Source organism: Miniopterus schreibersii (assembly GCF_964146895.1).
Source record: "Miniopterus schreibersii genome assembly, chromosome: 16".
NCBI lineage: Eukaryota > Metazoa > Chordata > Mammalia > Chiroptera > Miniopteridae > Miniopterus > Miniopterus schreibersii.
This window is the reverse complement of record NC_138116.1, coordinates 10,807,106-10,832,122: the sequence shown is the minus strand read 5'-3', so window position 1 is coordinate 10,832,122 and position 25,017 is coordinate 10,807,106. Positions and strand designations below refer to the sequence as shown.

At 37.6% G+C, this 25,017-nt stretch overlaps 1 protein-coding gene across 1 annotated transcript in view; it reads right to left on the bottom strand.

Annotated features, from left to right (window-relative positions):
• The window catches only part of NSF (N-ethylmaleimide sensitive factor, vesicle fusing ATPase), a gene marked incomplete at its 5' end in the record, with an annotated part of 104,771 nt that overhangs the window by 55,816 nt on the left and 23,938 nt on the right, over positions 1 to 25,017 (bottom strand). The window contains 1 exon segment of the mRNA XM_081162848.1: positions 317 to 516. Within this exon segment, the coding sequence (XP_081018974.1) occupies positions 317 to 516 (200 nt within the window).

Genomic DNA, 25,017 nt, shown 5'->3' with positions numbered 1-25,017 from the left:
CCAAAAGATGAGTTCAAGTCTCTGGAAGTAATGTGGAATAAAAGTGTCACCTGAAAATATATTCATGATCTGTTTTTGTAAAACTTTTGGCTTACACAATCTTTGTATTATGAACATGTGGGTAATGACATCTGCTCACGTCACGTAAATCCCTGATAATCCTGGGTTGAGTGACATACCTTGGTCTAAATAAATTTTACCCTGAAGTTTTTCAAAATATAGATTGTTCTAACAAGTTTTCCACCATAACTCTGGGTTTCATTCATCATATAAGTAATAATAAACTTTTACTGAATTATACTTATATTAACATTACCCTCCTTTGCTCCTCTTCAGCATCAGCAAAGAGTTTACGAATGTTAGCTTCTGATTCTCCCACATATTTGTTAAGAATTTCTGGCCCATTGACCACTTTGGGCTCTCTTGCATTCAACATCTTGCCAATCTGTCGAGCCAAGAGAGTCTTACCACAACCTGGGGGCCCATATAACAGGATGCCTTTAACATGCTTGCAACCTAAAAAGAAAAAGAAAACAGTCTTACATCAACTAAAATCCAAGTAAGACATCTAAAGGAAAGTTTTCGTTCTTCTTCGTATGCACATTATGAGAAATACAGTGATTCCATTAACATACATTAATAGCCAGGTGTCATGAACAGAACAAGAATGAACACGTGAAGCTCCTTTTTTTTTTTTTTTAAATTCAGAAACAATTCCTACACCAGTACCAATATTTGAGGGGGAAGCTGCCAATTAAAGGTCTTCGGAAAAGCATATTTGAACTATCATGTAGAACAAATACTTTTAACTTGGTCTCTTTAAACTAAATACCTAATTAGGAACTATTACTTATTTTTCATTATTCTTTAAAGTCAGGGGAGGGAAAGAGATCTGGTGTTTTTTTGTTTTTGTAAATTTAACCTAACACAAATCTCTATGATACAGTAAGCTATGGAAACTCTATCTTAGTCATAGAAATTACAGGTCTACCTGTCAATACAAGCACTTGAAGAAAGGGCAAACATGTCTGAGTTGGATGGTCTAGAGCAATCCATAGGATCCAGATGGATATTACAGACTTCGTGGATAAAGTTAAATGGTCTGCTTCACATGACTAATGCCAAGTGAGGCACATGCTTTCTCAGAGCCACCCAGATGAGGTTCCAAAGGAAACTTCTTTTCTAGGCAAGCACTGCCAAATGCTATAAAGGTATCATTAATAACAAAATAACAAGACTAATAATCTAGATGCTCCAGGATTTCTTTAGTCAATTCTACATGAACAATTACTCCATTTCTTAAGATTAGGATGACCTGTTGTTTCTGTTTACTCACACTAGGAATTTTCACCTTTCTAGCAGTTTTACAGTTTCGATGCATGACTTTTTTAAATGAGTTTTTTATTTCTCCTACACCAAAAAAGAATGCTGTGAAATAAAAAATTATTTTAGTGGTACACTCAAAACTACAGGTGAAAAAGAAAATTTCTGGAAATGGAATATAAATTGTGTGTTTTCAATGATGACAACACATTTAATAATTCACGTAAAAGAAATCACAAGATATAACCAACTCTACTAGAAATATTAGATTCTAAGGAGGAAGACCTTTTGGATTGCCAGTAAGATCATTACTTCTATCATTATGTCAAAAAGGACTCCCTATTAAATCTCTGAAAGTAATGAGATCTGTGCTTATGGTAAGGTTTGTGGAGAATAGGGGAACTTAGTGGAAACCCTTGATGGCTTAGTCTTAACCTTTCTTATCACAGAGCAGATTTCTGTACTAAGAACCATGGCTCAAAAAAATGTCTTGGCCCGTGACCCACACTTCAAGCAGGAGATGAGGGGGAAAGCCTTGTGCTTCACTTAGAGGTCAATACCACCAAGCCCTGCCAGCATCCAAGTCACTGGCACATTTGGTGAGGACTTTGGAACCTGCCTCCTAATCTTTTCCTCCAAGCCAACTGCTACCATCATGATTTGAAACTATTCCTATATATAAACCACACGCAGAGGCAGGTGATGGTGGTGGTGAAATAGGTACAAGGAGAGACAGAAAGAAAAACTGAAGATTTGCTGAGTACCTACAGAGTACCAGGCCTTATCCTCATCTCCAGTTTCTCAACTTTCTCCAAGTTTATCAACTTCCCCCCAATGATACTTCCATATTAAGCCATAGTTTTTTTCAAGGACTCTCAACTCATTGGCCTTCTTATACTCCTGGAATACCCATCCCACAAGCCCTGAACACAACATGGTTTTATTGCACCTGCACAGTGGTCACAGAGCACAGCCAGAGAATTTTATACCACTGTGCTGATATCCTCACAATTTCATACCATCCAATTTCAGTTCCACATCACTACTTCCTCCATACTGCATGGCATACTTTACTTGTTTTTGTTAGTTATGTCCCATTCCCCTTAGTAATTGTCCAGATGTTCACCATTCTTCTCAAGTGCTACCCCATGCCATTAACTCCTAAAGATGACCTACCTTCCTACTTCATTTTTTTTTTTTTTTAAAGACTATGGGCTCCCTATAGCTCCCTGATTCTGTATCTACATATTTATCTGTAGACACATCCATTCTCAACATCGACACTGGTTCTCAAAGGACGAGTTTCCTTCCTTTTCTCCAAAGTTTAAATTGCCATAATTTGTGTATATACTTTCTTCAGCATTAGACTGTGAACTATTCAAGGGCAGCTACTGTCTCATCAATCCTGAATTGCAAACATGAAGCATAGTGCCTAGCATATAATATGTACTCGATAAGTGGCTGAATAAGTAAATTATGGATTCCTTTCCTTAAAAAACTCAAAGAAAATGAGGGAGAGAAGACTGTTTTAAAATTTTTATTTAAAGTTCTTAATTTATGGAATGGTGTACCATAGCTGAACTCTGCAAATTTAGTAGAACAAACTACATAATATATAACTACTAGAATCTTAACTCTGTAACTCTGTTAAAATGTGGAAAATGCTCATTTTAATTGACCCAGATCTTATAAAATAACTAAACATTTCACAAAATATTACAATGAAGTTTGAGAGAGATAAGATACATTTACATGGAACTTATTATATATAATACAGATCTCTGAAATGACAGACTCTATTCAATATAACATCAATAGAAATGTCACAGAAGCTCTAGTCTGCATTAGAACTATAATTCTTTTAGGATCTCAAAAAGCACATCAAAAATATACAACTGACATGTGAAGATTTTCAAAATCCACTTCCACAAAGGAAGCAGTTACTTGAATAAGCAGTGGAAATGAGACTTTGTTATTACCATTATTATTATAGCCTATTCTGACTTATTAAATAAGCATTGGTCTCTAATTTTAAATGAGTCATAAAAACTTTTCATAAGTAATTCCATTCAACAAAAGTGTATTAAACTCCTGTTTGGACTATGCATGAAACTAGGTGTTAGGGATACAAACATGAAAAAGGCCATCCCTACCCGCAGGGCATTCCTGGTTTAGTAGGAAAGACGGAAATTAAAAAAGGTTATCTATAATATAATATGACATTATCAGAGATATGCATGAAATGTTTTTGGAACGCAGCCAAGAGAGACTTGATTCTGCCAGAGTGATGGCAGAAAATTAGGGATGGACATAGAGGAAGAGGTAACATTCCATCTGGGCCTTGAAGGATAGTAGAGGTTCATGGTTGGGCAACAGAGAAGAAATGGAACCCTTAAGAGAGAGGCTGGAATGATCAAACACACAAAGGTATGGACAAAGGAAACTGTCCTCTCAAAACAGCCAGTAGTAACCTGTTGTGGCTCAGCCTTGGAGGTGAGGAGAGGGGAGTGCCTGGCGATGAATCTGACAAGTTCCCAACTACAGAAGGCCTTGACACCATGCCCAGGAGTTTTTAATATGTTTTGTAAAACCCCGAGGTTTTTAATCAAGGAAGGTGCACAATAAGATATGTGTTTAAAAACTAAGTCTGGTGGTAGAATGGAGGAAGGATTAGTGAACAAAGAGGCAGAGGGTGGAAGTTTAGTTGAAGAAATGTTCTTAACCTTTTTCTGGGGACACTGCCTCACTGGCTAGCTCTGGATTTTCACCAATTAAGCTTCTCATATCCCTCCAATTTCTTTGGAAGCACATGAACAAATGGGAACAGAGGGCTCAGGAGGACACCTCCCTACTGATGCCCCTGCTGATGCCCCAGCTTTCTCCTGAGCTTCTCCAGGACATTAAAGCATGGCTCTGATGTTAGGGAACCTCTGATCTCTTGGCCGCTGGACTGTCTGACTGCAGAGCTGTACTGATTGCTATTACTTTTTTTTGTATGTCTCACATGCTCCCTCACTACTCAGAGATCAGTGCCCTGGGTTAGGGAACTAAATAGCAAAGAGCAGGCAAAAAAAAAAAAATGGAGAAATGAGTGAAACTGGCTTGTTTAAATTGTTACAGTCTCTCACTGTATCTCTCACTTTCTTTCCCATGGAATAGCCTAATGCACCTCCCCAGAAAAATGCACAGGTACAAAAAACTTGCACACAATTTTGAGGGGATTCTTAGATCCCCTGAGGTCTATTCATGGAATCCAAATTAAAAACTCCTAAATGTACTACTGAAGTAATCCAGACAAGAGACTAGGAATGAAAAGAGGCAATAGTTGGAGGCAATAGCAGTTGGAAAAGAAAGAAAGATGAGGGAGATACTCATCAGAACTTAGACTCAGGATGAAAATAAGAGAAAGAGGAGGTGTCAAGGATGACCTTAAGGTATGTGGCCTGGGCACATATGATCAGAAGATCACCAAGAAGATAGCAAGAGGGGGGCAGAGGAAATCATAGCTTTGTTTTTGGCTATAAGGCATTTGAGATTCAGGCCGTATTGTCCATTAAAGATGTTGGCTGAACACTCAGAAGATATCAGAATTACTGGTTCAATACTTTTGAATGTCTGCTCTGGGCACATGAAAAGACACACAAAGCATTAAGCAGAGGAATGTGACAACAGGGACACATGCTGCAGAGGTAGAAGATGAGGTCTGGAAAAAGAACACTGCTTTTAAAAATCAGGAATTTCATGCTGATCTGGGCCACAGGGCCTTAGATCGAGTCAGATCATTTCAAGATGCGGCATGGGAAAGAAGCTAAATAGCATAAGCAGGAACAGACAGATCACACTTTCAGGAACTCTGGCAAAAGAGGGGAGGGATTCAGGGAGACAGAGTACAAGGCAACCTCTTCTTCTGAGATAAGTAAACTGGAGAAGAGGAAGTAAGCCGAGTTATGCCTGTGGGGCTCTGTATGCTATGTGAAGTAGGGGCTTAACCATCTGCAAAATGAGGGATGAGAAGATGATAGTGGGGAACAATGTGAAGATTCGGAAAGAATGTGGGGAATTGGGAAGGTGTGTAGGGAAATGTACTTGAGCAGACAGATGCCATCCTACGTGAACTTGGCATATGAAGTCCAGGCCACTGAGGGACTCTCCTCTTTGCTGTAATTATATAAGCAACTCACACCGTTACATAAGGTATAGATTCTTACTCAACTCTACAAATATAAATGTCATCAAGGCTGACATAAGAATCTTGACTTCTTTTGGTTTTAAACATCTCATCTCCTTTTTTCAAAACAGAATCTTAAAGTTTAGCAACACGAGGTAAATAATATTAATTTAATTTGAAATCAACATATTTATGGCTCAACTCTATTATCTACATATCTCATTCAAAGTGTGAGGTCAAAACTATCACATGATTTATTCACAATGTTTTTCCTCCATTTCCCACAAAGTTTGGGGCTTTAATCTTCATTTCTAAGTCATTTTCTTCTTTTCTTCTTCCTCTATAGCTTATGTAAGAGCCATTGTGGGTTAACAGGATAATCAAATATAGTTACAATGCATCACTTCTTTAATTTCTTGTGTTCAATTACTTAATTGTTTGTTTTACTAACTGCTCTGTTAATCATCTTCTTAAAAATACCTCATTTTATTTGAATGAGGCACAAACATATTCACAACTCGAGGTTATAACAACATAAAGGAAGGTGGTAGAAAAAGCATAATCCAAAATAGATTTATATATATATGGCTTTGGAATATAAGTTGCCAATTACATTTGAATATAGCGGTAAATGAAGTCTTGGAATATGCTACATTTGGTGGTAAGAAAATGACTGCTTCTATTTTCTCAGGGAAGTAAAGATTCCAGGTTACTGGCTGCTGATGAAGATGGAAGGGAAGAGGCAATGTCAGAGGTGTGAGGAGAATGGAGAAGAAAAACCAGTCATCTCAGAGAGCAGGAGAGTAAACGGACTAGACCAGAGAAATCCAGGAACTACTGCTTCCAGACATACTGAAGGCCCACTTGAGATCTAGATTTTTGTTGTTTTTTTTTAAATTTACTTTTATTGTTCAAAGTGTTACAGATGTCCTTCCTCCACACCACTAACCCCCTCCATCTGTTCCTGCCTCCTCCCCAGGCCTTCACTGCACTATTGTCTGTGTCTATGGATTATGCATATATAAAATGAGATCAGACACCATGATTTTGTGTTTTTCTTCAGCCATATTTAATAGTCTGGGTACTGATACTTCTGGCAGGTAGCTGAGACACACTTGGGGCTTGGACACACATAGATGAGGGGCGAGGGGCAAGACCATTAAGGGTGTGTGCAAGGAAGATAAACGGGATAGACCATGGAATCTAAGCTGGGTAAAGGGAAGAGGGGAAAAAAAGGCTGGGAAGTGATAGAGTAAATTAACTGGAGGGTCCCATGGATCAAACTTGCTGGAGTTGGCATGGGAGGGATGCTAGAAGTAATCAAGGAACAAATGGAAGGTGGCTAGAGAGCAGGATGCTTAAAACTGAGATCCTAGAAGTGGTTATTGGTAATGGCAAAGTGCTAGGTATGACCAAACAGTGGCGGCTGAGAAGGAGTGAAGGAAATGAGGAAGTCAAAGAACTGTGAAGACAGACTGTTGAATGAATCACCAACAAGGATACTAAAGTCACCAACAACTTACGGATAAATCAATCATCCAGGGAAGATTACAGTTAGGAAAAGCAAGTAAGCCAGGCAGCCTCTTTATCTGGCTCATGCTCATTCCTCTCTAGCAGGGCTATTCTTGTTCACTCTCATTCTGTTCTCCAAATGTTACTGACAATGAAAAGTATTAATGTTTATTAATATATCATTAAGTAATAGCAACTACTAAAGGTACAAGTAATATAAAATGCCAAAGAAATAAGCATAACAAATGGTAACGCCATTGTTTCCTAAGGATTTAGGTTAATGAGACACTGGAATCTCACTATAAGACTATATTCTGTAAAGAATTTAATAGAAGGCTTATATCTCATTCTAAACACCTTGCCAGAAAGTATGTTTAATGATTCTCTAGAATATGAACCACAAAGCTGCATTTCAATTATGCTTCACAACAGATACCTGTCAAAATGATGAACATATGATTGTAGTCAGGTGCCAGATAGGTGAGGAATGACTGGATTAAATGCATTAAGAAATAAATCAAGCCTGACTGGGCATGGATAAGAGGTTGAGCATCGACCTAGGATACAGGCGATTGCGGTTCGATTCCCGGTAAGGGCACATGCCCGGGTTGCAGGATTGATCCCCAGATCAATGACTCTCTCATCATTGATATTTCTATCTCTCTCTCTCCCTCTCCTTTCCTCTCTCTGAAATCAATAAAGATATATTTTAAAAAAGAAAGAAATCAAGTGAAAAATCTCTAGAGCTAAAATTACTAATAGCTCCAATTTTCTGACCAGTGGTTCTCAGACTTTGGTATCAGAAACTAGCAAAAGAACTTAAAACAAACAGAACAAAAAACCTAGGGAGAAGTGCGGTCATTGAGTTGCTCAGTTTTTATTTTGCAAACTAAAGATTTCTTAAACAAAAAAAATCAAACCTGCCCAAAAATCTATCACCATCATTCATATAAAATATATTTTAATATCAAAACATAGGAAGGACGTAATCTCAAAATAAAGGACTTTTTTTGGTCTTAAATATACTCAATTTTATGTACAGTGTTAATAGTAAGGGCCTTTAAGAGTCAGCTTGCCTGGATTCAAATCCTGGTCCTTCTATTTACTAGCTAGAAGTAATAAAAGCAACAACCTCAAAAGGTTATTACAAGGATTAAATATAATGAACATATAGCACTTAGCATTCTTTCTGGCAGCTAGTAAGAGCTCATAAATATTGGCTATTAAGTAATATTAGCTTATTTTTTTATCACCTTGCTGTAGAAGTGGTGAAATGGAGCCAGACTCCCAACTGGCATGTGAAAATTAGAACTATTAAGTGACTGTAAAGCTTGAAAATAAATGTTATTTTGCTTACAAAATTTTTTCCGAGAGTGAATGTTGTGGCCATCTAATACTTTATCTAATTCTACTATCATATAAGTATTGTAAACTACAGTACCCATTGATGAACGTCTAGCTCTAAATTAAATGAGCAGTAGAAGAGACGGACCACATCGTTTTCACAGACTCGACTAGTGTTTGGTGGGTCGCTACTCTCCATGGTTTTAACCCTCTCTCTTCTGGGAGGGTTACTATTGGACTCAATCCTGCCTTCTTCTCTTGTGCCTTAGGCAGTCAATTCATACCTATTTCTCAAGCTTTCCAAGCTCATTTAGGCTCAGTACGCAGCTCATCCATAAAAACCAAGCTACCATGATTATCAGTTCCACATGTACACATCCTTCCATCATCTTCTTCCCCCTGCCCCCATCTATTCTATCATACTTATGTTTCTTTCCCAAAGCTCTCCTTATCTACCCAACTGCAACCATTCTGAGCCCCTAACTACCAGATATTAGAAAGCTGCCACTCCCCTTTCTTAGGGAGCACATACCCTGCTCTGCTGGTACTCACTTGGGATTACTTGGTTCTACTGGGATGAACTGGGGATGTTTCTGGGAGCATCACCCAAAAGTGTATTTGCAGTGCTGGATTACCACAGACCATCCTTTGTCTCTTAGTTTGAGACAGGTTAGTATAAGATGCCTTCTTACCTCACGTCCAGCTACTGCTCTCTCACTTGAATTAGCAATTCTCCCAGCAATGTACTAGATATGGAATACTGTTTTGAGCTTCAGGTATTGATATCAGTGATTATAATCGTACACATTTTGGTGGGGAGAACTTTAAGAGGTTTTAAGGTGTATGCTATAAATAGCTTGAAATGGTTTCTGATCTAAAAATTTAAATTTAAATTTGAGACCTTATCAAATATAATAAGGCTTATCCAGCCCCTCTATGAAAGTGATACATGAAAATACTTGTTACTTAATAGACTAATTTAACCTCTTTTCTTAAAATAGCTTAATGAAAAATACACAACCTTACTTCTGTAACAAAATGAATAAACGGTAATCTTTATTATTTGCAATCTTTCAAACATTATCCAAAAAGTGACAAGTTTGTATTTGCTAAGGTCTATAGGGTCTATCTTAAAAAACAGTGAAATTTTCTTTGGTTGTCTGATATATTATCAGAGGCAAGCTGCACTGAGGAAAAATTGTCAGTCAACTTTTAGGTATCCAAAAGTGGAAAAAAATGATAGCAAACACCAATTTTACACAAGAGTGAGCAGAATAATAAATCAGAAGTGATCTCAAATTAACATCAAGATAAGAACCGTTTAATTCATTTTGTAGGTAACATGATCTATGAAAAGGGAGAAGTGTGAAGTGGGTTTTGAATGATAACTGATGTTTAAAGGGGAATCCCAAATAGCTTCCAGTTCAAATGCAGAGAGATTCACCAGACAGTTTGCCAAAGAGTGAGGCTATCAACAGACTAGTGGCAAGTCAGGACATATTCACAAGTCTTGCAAGCTTCTCTCTGCAGTTATGCAAACCAGATTTGAATGCTTTTTTTTGGGGGGGGGGGGGTTAAATATATCTTTATTGATTTCAGAGAGAGGAAGGGAGAGGGAGAGAGACAGAAACATCAATGATGAGAGTCATTGACTGGCTGCCTCCTGCATGCCCCTGACTGGGGATTGAGCCCGCAACCCGGGCACGTGCCCTGTTCGGGAATCAAACCTCGATCTTCTGGATTCTAGGTTGATGCTCAACCACTGACCCACGCCCAGCTGGGCTGAATGCTTATTTTTATGTAGTGCATGCACTTGTAGAAAATAAAATCACAAATTAATATGAATATTTGATCTTTCATTTTAAAATATGCCTAGTTCCAATTTCTCCTGGAATCATGAGTATTTTCTTAGTTCTATTCAACTTTTCATTTTAGCAGTACAATATGATTTAAGAAACAGTTCTGAATTTTCCAGCCAAGCAATGAAGACTTGGAGTGTACCTTCTATCAACTCATAATACAGGAGGAGCCTTTTGTTTGTTTCAAAGACTGTCAATCAACATTTAAAACAGGCTATTATCTACATTTGCATAGCTGTGCACTTATCAAATCTTTATGAAAAGGAAACACTTAACACTAAAAACACAACTTCTGATCTCATTTGGGCAGTCAGGTCTTTGATAAGCCATTCCCTGGGTATCATTTTGTCTAGTAGAGACTTGCTGTTGTCCCACCAATTTTAAATTACCAAGAGCACTTTGAGTTCCGTTACGATAAAGTGAAAAGGGCCAATGCCCTGATCTCTAAGCAGTTGTGCAAGATGTCTACCACCTGACTGGTCTATAACCAAATTAGTCAACTGAGATTTAATATAGATCTTCTCATTAGATAGTCTAGAACTAAAGATGGGGTATGTGTAGCAACTCTCCAAACTAATCTTTGCTGACACCCCCACCCTTTTACACTCCCTCACAGGGTGTGGCCTGGTATTTCGTGAATTCTTGATGACAAAGATCATGCTTCCATTGCAGGTCTTGCCTTGCTGCCACCTGGCAGCAAGTATCCTCACTGGTTTCAGAATTTTACAGCTTTTCCTTTCTTTTTTCCCCTTACATCCCTTAGCTTTAAACTCATTTTACTTGCTGTTCTACAAGGCCTCTGCTTCAGACTAACCAACATCTTGTCTTCTCTAGCAGACAACTTATTCTTTCTTTTCCTATACCTGGAACCTCTACTCACATTATCAGTTCATGTTCTTCTGTTTCTCAGAAATCACTTCCTTAATGAATGGCACCTAATTCTGATCACATCTAACCATTAATACTACCTAGCTCCGATCATGTCTTTGGGCTCTATCCTTCAATACTTATAGTAGTAGTTGTCAAACTTCAACAAGCACCAACATCCAATGGAGCTTGTTCAAATGCAGATTCCCAGGCACCGCTCCTAGAAATTCAGATTCATTAAGTCTAAAGTGGAGCCAAGGAAGCTGAATATTTAACAAGCCCCTCCCTAGGTGATTCTAATGCAGGCCAGAGGACACTATGAAAAACATCATTCATAGTTACAACTGGCACTATGTTAAATTGCTTTTTAAGAGTTCTTAGGTTTTTATTCTATTTAGTGTATATGTTTTATAGTCTCAAATCATAAGCTGGTAAGAAAACATTTTTTATTCCTTGACAAGCTGTAGTTGTAGATCAGCAAAGAACTATTATAACAAGATAAAAGTTATCAAGTGTAAATGTAAGATTCCTGCACTTGAGTACGACTGGGGGAGATATGGCTTTGTGAGAGATGACTTGCGGGTGTTACTCAACAGTAAATTCAATATGAGTCAAGATAGAATGTGGATGTCAAAAATGTTAATGCAATTTCAGCCTGCATTAGAAGAAGACTGATGTTTTGAACAAAGGATGGATATTTCTGGTCTATTTTATAACAGGTACCACACTTAAGTACTCAAGCTGATTTCTGGGTTTCATAACTTAAGATGAATATAAACAAATGCTAAAGTTCAGAGAAATGTGAATAAAATAGTAAAGGGCTAAAAATCAAGTTACAAAAAGATTGGCTGGAGGGACCAACCAAGTTTGGAGATTTAACTTAGAGAAAAGATAAATCTACAGGGAGTTTATTCTGGACAAAATAGTGTCTTCACAAACCTAAAGGATTTTCATAGGAAAGTAGGATGATCCTTGTTCTGTATGGTGCATGTAGCAGAAGCTACAAGTATATACATCCTACCTTAACATAAGGAAGATTCGACTTCAACTTACAGTTGTCCAAAGAATGGACTGCCGCATTGGGAGAGAATGAGTTTTCTGTCACTGGAGGAATTCCAGCTTAGCCTATGGAACTTGGCAGAAGTTATTTGGAAGATATGGAGAGAAAATTCAAACAAAAGACAAGTGTGTGAACTAAAAGACTTTCAAGATCCCTTACAATGCTGAGATTCTACAATTCCTCTGATATTCTCCGGTAGAATCAGGCAGTTTTGCAAACAGTAAGCTTTGAAATATTCCAGTATGGGAAGGAAGGAGACTGGAGGCCAGGAAGACAGCAAAGAGGCTACTGCTATAGTTTAAGTGTAATTTACTGAAGCTATGAAAAAGCAAAAGGCCAAAAGCTTTTTTCTAAAACCAAAACCAAAAAGCAAAGCAGAAAAAAAAATTAGGAGTATTCAAGACTGCATTTGGAAAATACATGCACACATAAATATAGCCAACTGATCTTTGACAAAGGAGCAAAGGCAATACAATGGAACAAAGACAGTTGGTCGGAGCCCCGTCCTATGCACCAAAGGGTTGTGGGTTTGATTCCTGGCCAGGGCACATACATACCCAAGTTGTGGGTTCAATCCCCAGGCGCATATGAGAGACAGCCTGTACTTCTGACCAACTTGCTATGGACCTTGGGTAATTATGATGTGTAGATGTAGGTTTATCAATTGTAACAAAGGTACCACTCTGGTAGGGGACACTGATGAAGGAGGAGGCTATGTATGGGTGGGGGTAGGGGGTATATGGGAATCGCTGTATCTTATCTAAATTTTGCCATCTAAAAATAAAGTCTTAATTTTTAAAAATGCATGCAAAGCAAAAGACAAAGGGAAGAAAACATAACTCCAAGGACCTAGAAAATAAAGGTAACTGGGAAAAATGTTTAATAAATGTAACAAAGTTTTGAACATTTGAAGAATTCATTTCAGTAAGAATTCTAATGGGAGATGGTGAAAGCACCTGGAGATACAACCCTATATCACATACAAAGAAATCTAAAAATCACCATTAAGTGCTCAAACAAAAGGACTCAGACTCCAGAAAATAGTGAAGCTTACTCTAAAGAATGGGAAGCATGGCTTCACACCCAAGTTGTGAAATCTGGAATAAAAAAAGCCCCAATAATAAATCAAATCATTTTTAGTGGCTGAATCAAGAATCCTAAAGGACACCAGACTGGGAGTAGGCAATCTAGATCCCAGCCTCGACTGTGACATTAGCTTAAATAAGCTGTTTACCTTTCTGGGGCCCCAATGTCATCATCTATAAAATAAGAATGACATGGACAAGATCAGTGTTTCTCAAACTGTATTCCTTGGAATGTTACTAGGTGTATCTCTTTGTAAGAATGTTTGTTAAGTTTAAGTAAATTTGGAAAATGTTAGATAACATCATTTCTAAGGTCTCCTACTCTAACATAGTCTAATTCTGATTCAAATAAATAACTACCTTAATACATTCAAATCTGCTGTATCTACATATATACTATTTTTTATTCTTTCACAGAGAGACATATTAGATAATACAAAATTGGTGGCAATCCTTTTGAGAAAATTTCAAACCTTGACAACAGCAATTGAGAGCAGAAAGCAAAGGGTCCACTGGCAAAAGGGGCAAAAAAAGTATCTGAGAAAGGCTTGAATAATTAAAGTAATAAATGTAAACAATGTCTTTTATTTTGTTCCTGTCTATCTTTCTAAATTATCTTTCCCTTCAAATTCTTATGAGCTGCTGCCCTGGCTGGTTTTTCTCAGTGGTTAGAGCGTAGGCCTGTGGAATGAAGGGTCCCAGGTTCAATTCCAGCCAAGGGCTGTACCTCGGTTGCAGGCTCAATCCCTGGCCCCAGCCAGCTCGAGAGCGGGAGGCAACCAATCGATGTTTCTATCTCTACCCCCCCTTCCACTCTCTCTGTAAAGCAATAGAAAAATAACCTCAGGTGAGGATTAAGAAAAAAAAATTCTTATGAGTTGCTAAAAACAGAATTACTCAACTACAAGTTCAACCCATTCAATTTTTTAAAAAATTCCTTTTGGAGAAAATGATTCAATCTTTGGACTGCGGCAATAAACTATTATCTTTCTCTTCTATGTTGACACAGTATCTACCTGGAGCCACTATCACTTATAAGACAAATCTGAATTTTGAACAGCTGAGCTCTGTGTCATTTACCATCATATGGTCAGCCTTCTATACCCAGATAAACAACAATCAGACTACAGAAAATCTGTACCTCAGTAAAGTGAGTCTTCCTTGTCTTTTTCTAATCTCATCACAGCCACAACTGGTTGCTTAAATGAAGAGTTACAGAGGAAGTCAAAGTAATTGGGTAGTAGACAAAAAAGCAAGAGCCAATAAAGAGTTTTGTGGAAAGAAAAGTCCAGTTACAGAAAAAAGTGTCAGGCAAAAAAGTCATTGTGGGTCACCATGGAAATGTCCCTGGAATGCACTAATAATCTTCAATTTGGATAATTCTCCTATGTATATTTGAGATTTGACTGAATCTATCTGATGTGTGGATTAGCAGCATACTAATTATAGGTTTATCCTACAGTAACCATTCATTATCAAAAGGCGCTTAAGTCTTGCTAAGTTTTCTCCCTCATGACAGGATTCTAGATAGATTTTAAAAAATCAAAGCACTTCTAAAAAAAAGTATATTGTTGTGGATAAATTTGAGTAAATACATGTATCAACAGTATAGCAACTACAGATGTGTGTATCTTTATATGTCAGTTTTCAGTCACTCTGGAATAAGAATAGGACTCCCAACTATTACTTGCCCAGAGAGAAGATACTGTGTTAAAGCCAGAGCTATTAGCGAAGCGCAAAGTCACATCCAAAACCTGTGAGTACTGGATACATTATCTATAATAATTTTCAATCTCAAATTTCACACTATTAGGAAAATTGTATGGATGGGATTTACTGCTGTCTACTCTAACTTCTTTGAAAAACCTGAAAGAATACCATGTTAATTATTAAAAAGCAAAACCCAAGTTTCTTGCAGAGTATTTTGTAAAAAATTATGGACATATTATCAAAGGTAATAAATCACATGGAACTCCGAGAAAAGTCGTGTTTGAATCATGGTAGAAGTACTCTCTGAAATAATTCTCTGTTAAGTTCTGGGCAGCATTTTGCTAACATTATTGCTCATTTTTTCTTCCACTTCCCTTCCTCCAACATCCTGTCCTCTATTGTGTCTATCAAGATGGTTGTTTTTCCAAGTCAGTATATCACACATAAGAAACTGACAAGATTTATAGACGTGGTAGAACATTTATCAGCTCCTCTCTGATGGAATGTGATAAAAAGTAAGTATAAATCAGCCAAGGTATGAGTTCACCAATAAAAAAAATATTTCTAAGTGTCCCCTTGACTACCTTATCAACAAACACTGTTCAAAATGGGTAATTACAAAACAGCATAATCTAAGGCGTGTTAACTATTTTCAACAGCAACAAAAGTTTAAGATAAGAGAATATATATAAACATTTGATTAAAGTAAATGGATTAAAGATTTTTGCCTTTTACCGAGCTATAGCAGTGTCTTTTGGCAATATAACAATACCAATCACACACTGTCTAGAGAGTGTTTGATAGTGAGCCAGGTACTATGTTAGAATATTTATACACATTAATGCTACCCTGACAATAAAGCTATAAAGGAAATAACTTTACAGGCAGAGGTACCAAGGCTCACAGAGTTTAGGGTCCAAGGCCCAGATGTATTAAGAGGACCAGGGCCATACAAGCAATAAGTGGTAATGGCCGACTCAAAGCCAGCTTTGTTTGGTGGGCCCAAGGAGTCTTCTTTCTGCTGAGGAAGAGATGCTAACTTACCATTACAGGGCTTATTTAGATAGAACTTTGCTAATGTATTTATCTTTTTAAAAGATAAAATGTTATCAATATGTTCTTTCAGGGAAAAACCCCCAAGATACATCAAGAAAAAAGTCACAGAACAATGACTTGTGTGATCATTTTTTAACAGAAAAATAAATCTATACATTATAGAGTTCACAGAGTCAAAAACACATATGTGTATAAGTGCTTAGGAAGAGGTCTGGAAAGATTCACGTCAATCTCTTCCCAGTGACTCCCTCTAGGAGAGGGAGTAAAATTGGGGGAGGGCATCTAAAATGAAGGGAGATGCCACTTCATTCTGCGTATCTGTGTTGTTTTACACACACACACACACACTACACACTATATATTACATACACTATACCGACCTGATGCCTTTAAATTTGAACACGGATTTAACAGCACCCATATACCAGGATGGCATTTCCCAGTGAAGCAGATAGTAGGTGACAAGAACCTAAGCAAAATACTTTTCCCCGTACTTCTGGAGTCTAGCTCCATTTCAAATCAATACAAGCGGTTTTTCTTAGATTAAGAAGGGATCTAAAAGGATCTACATAGATTTAGTAATGAACTATAAATATCATACTTGCTCTGACTTTTAAAGGACATGGCTCAAGTCTGTACTCCTTCAATGTATCGGCTGCTTCCCCATATTGCCTAACCTTGCTACTTTGCTTCACGATGTGCTTTATACTTCACACGATATTGCTCTGGGACGTGCAAATGCAGTGTTGTTCTCAAATACACTGTAAGCATATTGAGGGCAGGACTTGGGTCTAACTGCCTAAGTGTTCTACAACTGAGATTAATCAAGTTCTTGGCATTTATTAAAAACTCGTATGATGAGCTAGGCACCATGCCAGGAGCAGAAAATACACTAGTGACAAAAATGAGCAAGGTCTCTTCCTCTGGGGGTACAGACATGGGGGAGAGGGGACTGGACTATAGACCTGTAATAAGCAATTATATTACAATGTAATCATGCGTAAAAGAACATAAGGAATTATTGGAACATAGGAGGAACACTAAGGCCAAAAACACCCTGGAAAAAGCTGTGGCCTAAAGGGAGGAGTTGGATAAAAGATGGTGAACAAACAACCTCAGATATAGAAGTAGGTAAAAGACAGTACCATAGCAAATTAGAGGACCCGAAAATAGCACAGGCTGGCTGGAACCCAGAGCATGGGGGAGGGGTACAGGCTGACAGGCAAGACAGTTTGGCCGGGGCCAGACCACATAGGGCTAGTAAGCTATGGAAGGAGTTAAGGAGAGCTACTAAAGAGTTTTAACCAGTGGAGTGACAGGATCAGACTTGCCTTTTTATAAAAATTGCTCCAGTTACAGTGTGGAGAATGGATTAGAGAAGGGCAAGGCTGAAGGCTTAGGGAGCAATTCAGACAAGAGATAATGGTGTCCTGAAGGAAGGTGGCTATGGGGGAGGCGGAGAGAACTGGACAGGTGTGAGATACTAAGGAGACTGCAGCACTGACAGTCTATTGTGTGACTGACTGGAAATGGGAGGTGAAGGAAGGAGAGGAGTTACAGAAAGTACCCAGGCATCACCTGAGAGAGACAACACAAAGGAGCATGTTTAGGGAGGGTGCAGGGGGCAGCTGAATGAATTTAATTTTGAACTCACTTTGTGATCATGAGATAGCCATATACTGATAAAAATCCAGAGCTCTAACTGAGACTGAGATAGAATACACATGTTTGAGAGTGAATGCCATAAAGATACTAATTGAAGCTACAGATAGATATTATCTATTTTGGGGAAAATAATTACAGAGTGAGGAAGAGTAGGTCTCAGAGAGACTCCTGAGGAACTCCAACATGTTAAAGGCCTCAAAAGAGACTGAAAAGGGACAGCCAGAGAGGTAAAGGAAAATCTGAAACCCTTAGAGTGAGAGAAACCAAGTAAAGAGGAAATTTCAAGAACGGTCAGCAGTATACTTTTTTTTTCACATAAGGAAGCATTTATTTGAGGTTTAACATGAAATCAAATAAAATCTGTATAAACACAAAGTTACATTGAATTATAACACAGATAACAAAAGACAAAGTAAAAACAAAGAAAACTAATTGGCAGCTATATACAGTTGGGCAGTTGTATCTTGTACACTAGGAAGTCTTTTACAAAATAAATATCTTAGAGCAAAAGAAGACCAATGTTGTGTCATCCTGCAAGATGGGTTACCTTAGCAATCTCCTCCTGTTTTCTACAATGTCCTCCTATAGTGTGGCTGATAATTATTTTGGTGATTGCTACCCCCTCTAGATGCCTTGCTGTAGCGCTCTGTTGGCCACTGTAGTCTGCATATGCCCGTCTATATCCATAGTTTCCATAGTTATACCTGGGATAATCATAACCACTATAATTTTGATCACCACCACAGGCACTACTGTAATTTCAGTATCCTTGATCATAATAGTTATTAAATCCTTGGTTCCAGTTTTGCTCCTGATCTCAGTCATGAAACCCCAGTACCACCTCCTCCACCAGCTGAAGTACCTCTTCTTCCTTTCTGTTGTTGCTGTTGCTGCCTATATACCTTTTTTGGGTTGGGCAACTTTGATCACACTTTCCAGAATCAATCTGATGCGTGCTTCTTAAACTATGCCGAGGTCCAGTTTTCCCTTTTCTTTTAAGTTTTCAATCGATTGCAGACCAATGTTTTTGTAAAATATGATAACAAACGTGGTAATGTTAAATTGTTTTTAAAAAGTTCCTTAGTTTTTACTCTCAACTTAAATATTTATCTTATCATGGGCTAGTAACAATGGTTCATGGTCCAGCGATGGTCTAAGCCAGTGATTTTCAACCAGTGTACAGCAAAAAATTTTAAAACATTTAGTCAAGGGCACTGACCTCATCTCCCTTAGATTGTCAAGTAAAAAAAAAAAAAAAAGACAATGGCCAACATAACAAAGAATTAATGAATCAAAATTATACCTTTTTTGGGTCAGATCAGCAAAAATACAGTATATTTTTTGTTGTGCGCAGAATTTTAGTAATTAGTTTATATGTGCCATGAGATGAAAAAGGTTGAAAATTGCTGGTCTATAGAACACATTCCAAACAGCCTTGATATCGATTATACATGGATAAAAGGACATTACAGTTGTGTCTTCAAAGGCCTTAGAACAGTGGTTCTCAATACCGGGTGATTCTGCCATCCAGGGGAATAAAATATTTTTACTGGGGGGAAGGGGGAACTACCGATATGGAGTAGATATAGGCCAGAGATGGTGCTAAACATCTTACAATGCACAGAACAGCTCCCCCACCCCCAACAAAGAATTTTCCAGCCTAAAATGCCAAAAATGCTGAGGCTGAGAAACTGCCTTAAGAGTGTAATACAAATGAATTATGATTATACATTAAGAACACAGCTAGATACAGATGATGTATTATAGAATTGTACACTTGAAATCTATATAATTTTTTTTAATCCTCACCCAAGGATATTTTTGCTTTTTCAGAGAGGGTGGAAGTGGGGGAAGGGGACAGAAACACCTATGTGAGAGAGATACATCGATTGGTTGCCTCCTGCAGGCGCCCCAAAGGGGGCCAGGGATCTAGCCTGCAACAGAGGTGCATGCCCTTGACCGGAATCGAACACGAGACCCTTCAGTCTGTAGGCCAATGCTCTAACTAATGAGCAAAACTGGCTAGGGCTGAAACCTACATAATTTTATTAACCAATGTCACTACAATCAATTCAATAAAAAAGTAAAAAAAAAAAAAGAACACAGCTAGATTCTAAGCACACACAAGGTACAGAGGAAGCACAGGAGAAGCACTTGAGTCTATCTGGAAGGTTAAACAATCCTCACTCAAACAAAAAATCGTCATCTCTGATTCACAGCTTTCTACAACTCAACCCCAACCTAATTTTAAATCTGATTTCCTGCTTCTTCCCTACCATGCTCTGCTAGCCTGGTCTAAGTTGTGAATTATACACGTTGCTTAGTCTGTCGCTCTTCCCAGGATATGGACAACCAACCCCTCCTCTCCCACTATCAAAACCATTCAGCATTTAAGGCCTCACCCAAGCTCTGCCTCCTCTATGAAGTTTTCTGTCATTCTCTCTTAAAATTCCTGTAGGACTTATCATCTATACCACTCATTTGGCATTTTATAATACACTGGCTTTGGATATCTCTAGTTAGGTTATGTTGTTTAACTTCTAAATTATTATCTTATCACTTATGTTCCATCTCTAAGTTGACAGTTCACTTAAAACAGACAGGTACCAAAAAACACATGAAGTAAGTGGACTAGAGTTATTTATTAGACCTTATAGTCCTACCACAAACTCTTATGTCTCTTGAAATCATAAAAATTTGAATACATCAGGTTACTAGAAAAGTAGCTTATTTATAAAACCTTAGTGTCTTAGAGAGTTCATTCACTGTCACACCTTGAGCACTTATGCTTCCTACTCAAGGCCAAGACACTGATTTTTGCCACATTCAAGTTCAGAAAATCTGCCAGAAATAAGAAAATAAAGAAATCCCAATTGAGACACATTCTCTACTCAAATTTTAAAACCTTAACAGATAAAGAGATCTTTATGCTTTCAGTCAATGCACTCCCTGCCCTGACAAAAATCTGAGGTTTTGGAAAATGCCTCTAACCTTAAAAAGAAGGGGAGAAAGGAGGAGGGAAGGAGGAGGAGGTTTAACTATTTAGCAGAGGAAAGTTTACACAGTTGTCTTGTCGGGTATCAAAACACAACGATCAGATTTCTGTAGTTTATAACTACCTCTATATACACTCACTGTGTAGAATTCTAGCAAATTACTAAAGTATTGGATAATTTCTGAGTGCTAAGCTTGTCATTTATAAATGCATATAGGAAATGGTAGGGGATGAGGCCAGACTATAGACTTTCAGTGTTTTAATAATTCCGCTCTTCCTTTTCATACCCCAAGCCTATTATGTCTAAGTTCTCAGAATCTTTACATATGAAAAGCTTTGTACATTTCTTTGAGAATTAAAGGGGGAGAAAAGGCAGAAGTGGAACTTACTTAGCATAGGATATTCCTTGACATAAATTCAAGTTTTCCTGACTACTTGAGTCTTAGCTCCCTCTTTCAGTATCTGAGAGGCAGTTCAGAATAGACCCTGGAAGCAGGCATCCTGGTTTCCAGTCCCAGCTCTGGCACTTGCTATTTGTACAAACTTAGTAAGTCATTTCTTTCTCCTGCTTCAGGGTTCCTGAGCCAGGAGAACGAAGTTCTAGTCCAGTTCTGCCTGTGACTTGCTTAGTGACCATGGACCATAGTTTCTGCATCTGTAAGGAACTGCCATCAATGCCTTGGGAATCCAGGTCTTTCCTCTGTGCTCTTCTTCCCCAGAGAAACTTCATGAAGGGAGTGGGACATACCTGTTCTCCTCCCTGCTGTGCTGACAGTGGAGCTACCATGGGAGAGAAATAGCCTGTGATATTATCTTTGTGTTTTTTAATTATACAAGTAGAAATCTAATATCACAGTAAAACAATCAGACATGGAGGTATGCAGAGAAAAGAATAAAAATCTCCCTATATTTCCCATCCTAACTTCCCTTTCCCAGGAGTAGACAATTTTTTTCAATTCACTGTGTGTTTGTAGAGACTTTTGTGATGCATTTACTTTTAGTTTTATAGGATTCTTCATTAAAACAAACATATATGTACATTTAGAGATATGTCACTTTAGGATCTGCTCCACTGCATTCCATAATAAGGACAGGAGGGTGCAGCAGTTTATTTAATCATTTTCTTACAGGTTCAAACTTGGACTTCAACTTTATAGTGACCCAATTATTGATCTATACATAACTCAACTGTAGTTGCCAGCAAGTCTAATGCATTGGTGACTCTATAGACAACTCTGCATCCCCAAAAGACTTTTTTCTAGAAGTCTATCAATAAAAAAATGCCAGCTGAATTTGCATATGATTTGACTCTAAGATATAGGCACAGCCACATTATTTCTATTCAAATGTAAGTAAGTTCAACTTAAAAAATTAAAACCAATGGGAAAATTAATTCAAGGTTTAAAATTTCAATTAATAGAAAGGCCCCGATAGTATTATTTTTAGGGTGTGTGCTTGATCTCTAAATTCTGATCTAGAGATTTTGGAAACCACATGGTCATAAGCCATTTTCTTCTTCTAATTAAAAAAACACACAACTTTATCAATTTCCCAACCTGAAATTAGAATTAATAAATTATTAAACTCTTACATTCCTCATATCTAAGTATCATCTACAAGTACTTTGTGGAAAACCAGAAGGGGGAAGTTTTGCATCTCTAACCAGTGAGCAATTGCTTTCTTTTCCTTCCCTAATAAATTACAGGCAGACTTGAACAGATGTCAGGTTGGCATTCAAAACCTAAAATATAGCTGAAAAGCAAGTTATGACTAATACAAGGGGAAAAGATGAATGTCAGAAAGCTTCATTTTTTTCTTCTTTTTTTCAAATTTCAGATAAGCTCTTTAGCCTTAGGGTTCCTTTTACAGAGCCCTGGAGTTCGGCTAGATGTCTTAACCCCCATTTAAATTGCAATCTCTGCTCAAGAGTGGGGGTGTGAAAATGCATTTTAAGAGTGTCAGTGTTTATGTTAATCTTAGCAAGAACTCCCTCTCTCCCAAATATGGCATGTTCAAAACCTTAGCGCCCTTTCTTCCACTCTATTTTATTTGCACTGTTCTTAGCATCTGAAAGATGTCTGCATGTGATTGAAAGGCTCCTTATCTCTCGGCAGCTCTGCTTCATAGAGTAACTGCAGTCTCACTTATGATAGCAAAAAAGAGTTGCTTTCCTCTAGAATTTCAAAAGAAATCTTAAAAATACAGATTGAAAATGGACTTAGAGATGGAGGCACAGAGGAAAGGGCACAAAAAGAACACACTGTCAGTACGAAAGAATGGGGTACAAGACCATAACAAGTGGCTGTCCTCCCCACTAGGTGGCCTGGGTATCTAGGAGGTATAGATTCACCAAAGGACAGTGGGAGGCTTGAGGACTTAAGTCTCTACACCCTTTTCCTTCTAGCTCTAAAATGGATAACTTTTACCAAAGCCCCTTTCCTTGGATGCATGTGAACCTAGTCCTAGAATTACATTAAGAGACACTAATTCTTTAACAATTATCCCACTGTTCTTTGAAAAGGATTTTTGTTTTTTCTGCTCTGACATTTACAGTTTAGAGGTAATTGCCAGGGGTGCTGAAAAATGAAGTTTCTTTGCAGAAACTCTATCTTTGCCAACAAAAAAGCTACAATGAGAACTGAGGAAATCAATCGTTTATCCTGAGCACTCTCCAAAACTGCACGCAAAGGACTGAGTGTGGTAAGAGTATATAATCAGTTGACATCTGAGTACTCTCAAGGCCAGCAATCAGCCTTGAGTTTATTCACCTGTACTTCCAGATACTGGTCCTTAATGCCGACATTTCTACCCTGGCACTCAAAAGGTGCTTCTATTATTCCACAAAGTAAGGACCTAAGGTCATTCGTAACTAAACATCCATCATTATAGGGGCTGGAGGACATTGTGACTAAATAGTTATTTGGTATCCACTGAGTGCAAGGTATAGGTCTAGTTTTCTTTGCGAATGCTTTCATATACTTCCAAGCAAGAGCTGCCCACGAGGGTTTGGGTGAGTCCGACTGCTACGGACAAGGAAAATGTACAGTTACACTGATGAAAACAACAAAAGTCTAAACTGATATTCCCCCTAAGTGATGCCTTTTTCCCATCTCTACACATGGCCTTTCTTCCTCTGTCTATAGGCCTGTATGTGACTTCTTTTCCCCTTTCAGGCTTTCCTTCATTTTAATTCTATAAAAATGTTATAACAAAAACAGCAAGGTATATACTACATAATTGAAAGTACTTGAAGAGAGAAACCAACAGATTGGAAACAAATATACAGGGTGTGGCAAAAGAAGGCTTACAGTTGTTCATATGGAAAAATAATACAATTCATAAATAATAAGAATAAACTGTTTCATGTACTCACAACTGTAAATCTACTTTTGCCCCATCCTGTATAGGACATTTATTTCATGTATATTACCTCATCTGATCCCCAATTTTATTCATATTGTGTGACTCTGGTTAGTCCTTTTGTCTTCCTACATCTCATCGGCAACATTCTGTATGTATCTAAACTATTTTCAATTTTGAAAAGCAACATGAAGTTTTACAAGCAAAAAGAGAGAACTATATTACCTAGAAGCATAATTATCAGTCTCATAAACACGACAAAAGAGAATTCTAAATTTATCACTTTGTCAACTTCAAACTTTGATGTACAGGCAAAAAGACCCATTTAGCTAAGATTCCTGTTTACAAAGCAGACATAACTCTAGACTTCATGGTAAAGATAATGATTTGGTCTCAAGCCAAAAGTAAAAAAGTTACCTGCTTAAATCAAAATGAAACAGCCCCATAATTATTCTTTTCTAATCACTATTTTTTTCATTTGAATTGATTTAACTAATCATATCCAGTGTCCAACTGAATCCCACAACCATTTTGTTTCCACTTGACAGGGTAAGAGAACACAGGGCATATATAAAAAGGACTTGTGTAGTGTCATTTTATATTCTACCCAAAAGTAGCAAATTTTATTTTTATATACCTTTATCAAAGCCTAATGAGAACTTAATAACCACACTGTACTTGGAGTGCAATAAGTATTCTACTATGAAACTTCCGCAAAATTCAAAGAAAAAAAGCCTCTATTGAAAAATAAGGAATGACACACGCATAGCAAGAGAATTATTTTGCAGCCATTTTACCATAAAAAAGTAGCTTTAGGACACTGAGAATCTTCATTCAGAATAAAGAAAATGTCTTTCAATGTAGCTCAAAAGCCAAGGTAGCTTTTATACTTATTCTCTTTTAAATCAAATTGATAGCATGTGCTTCTTGATGAAAAAAAGCCATGAAGAGAAAAAATATATTACTTTTTAAAAAGGACAGAACTATCTGTAATATTTTAAACAAAAATAAAA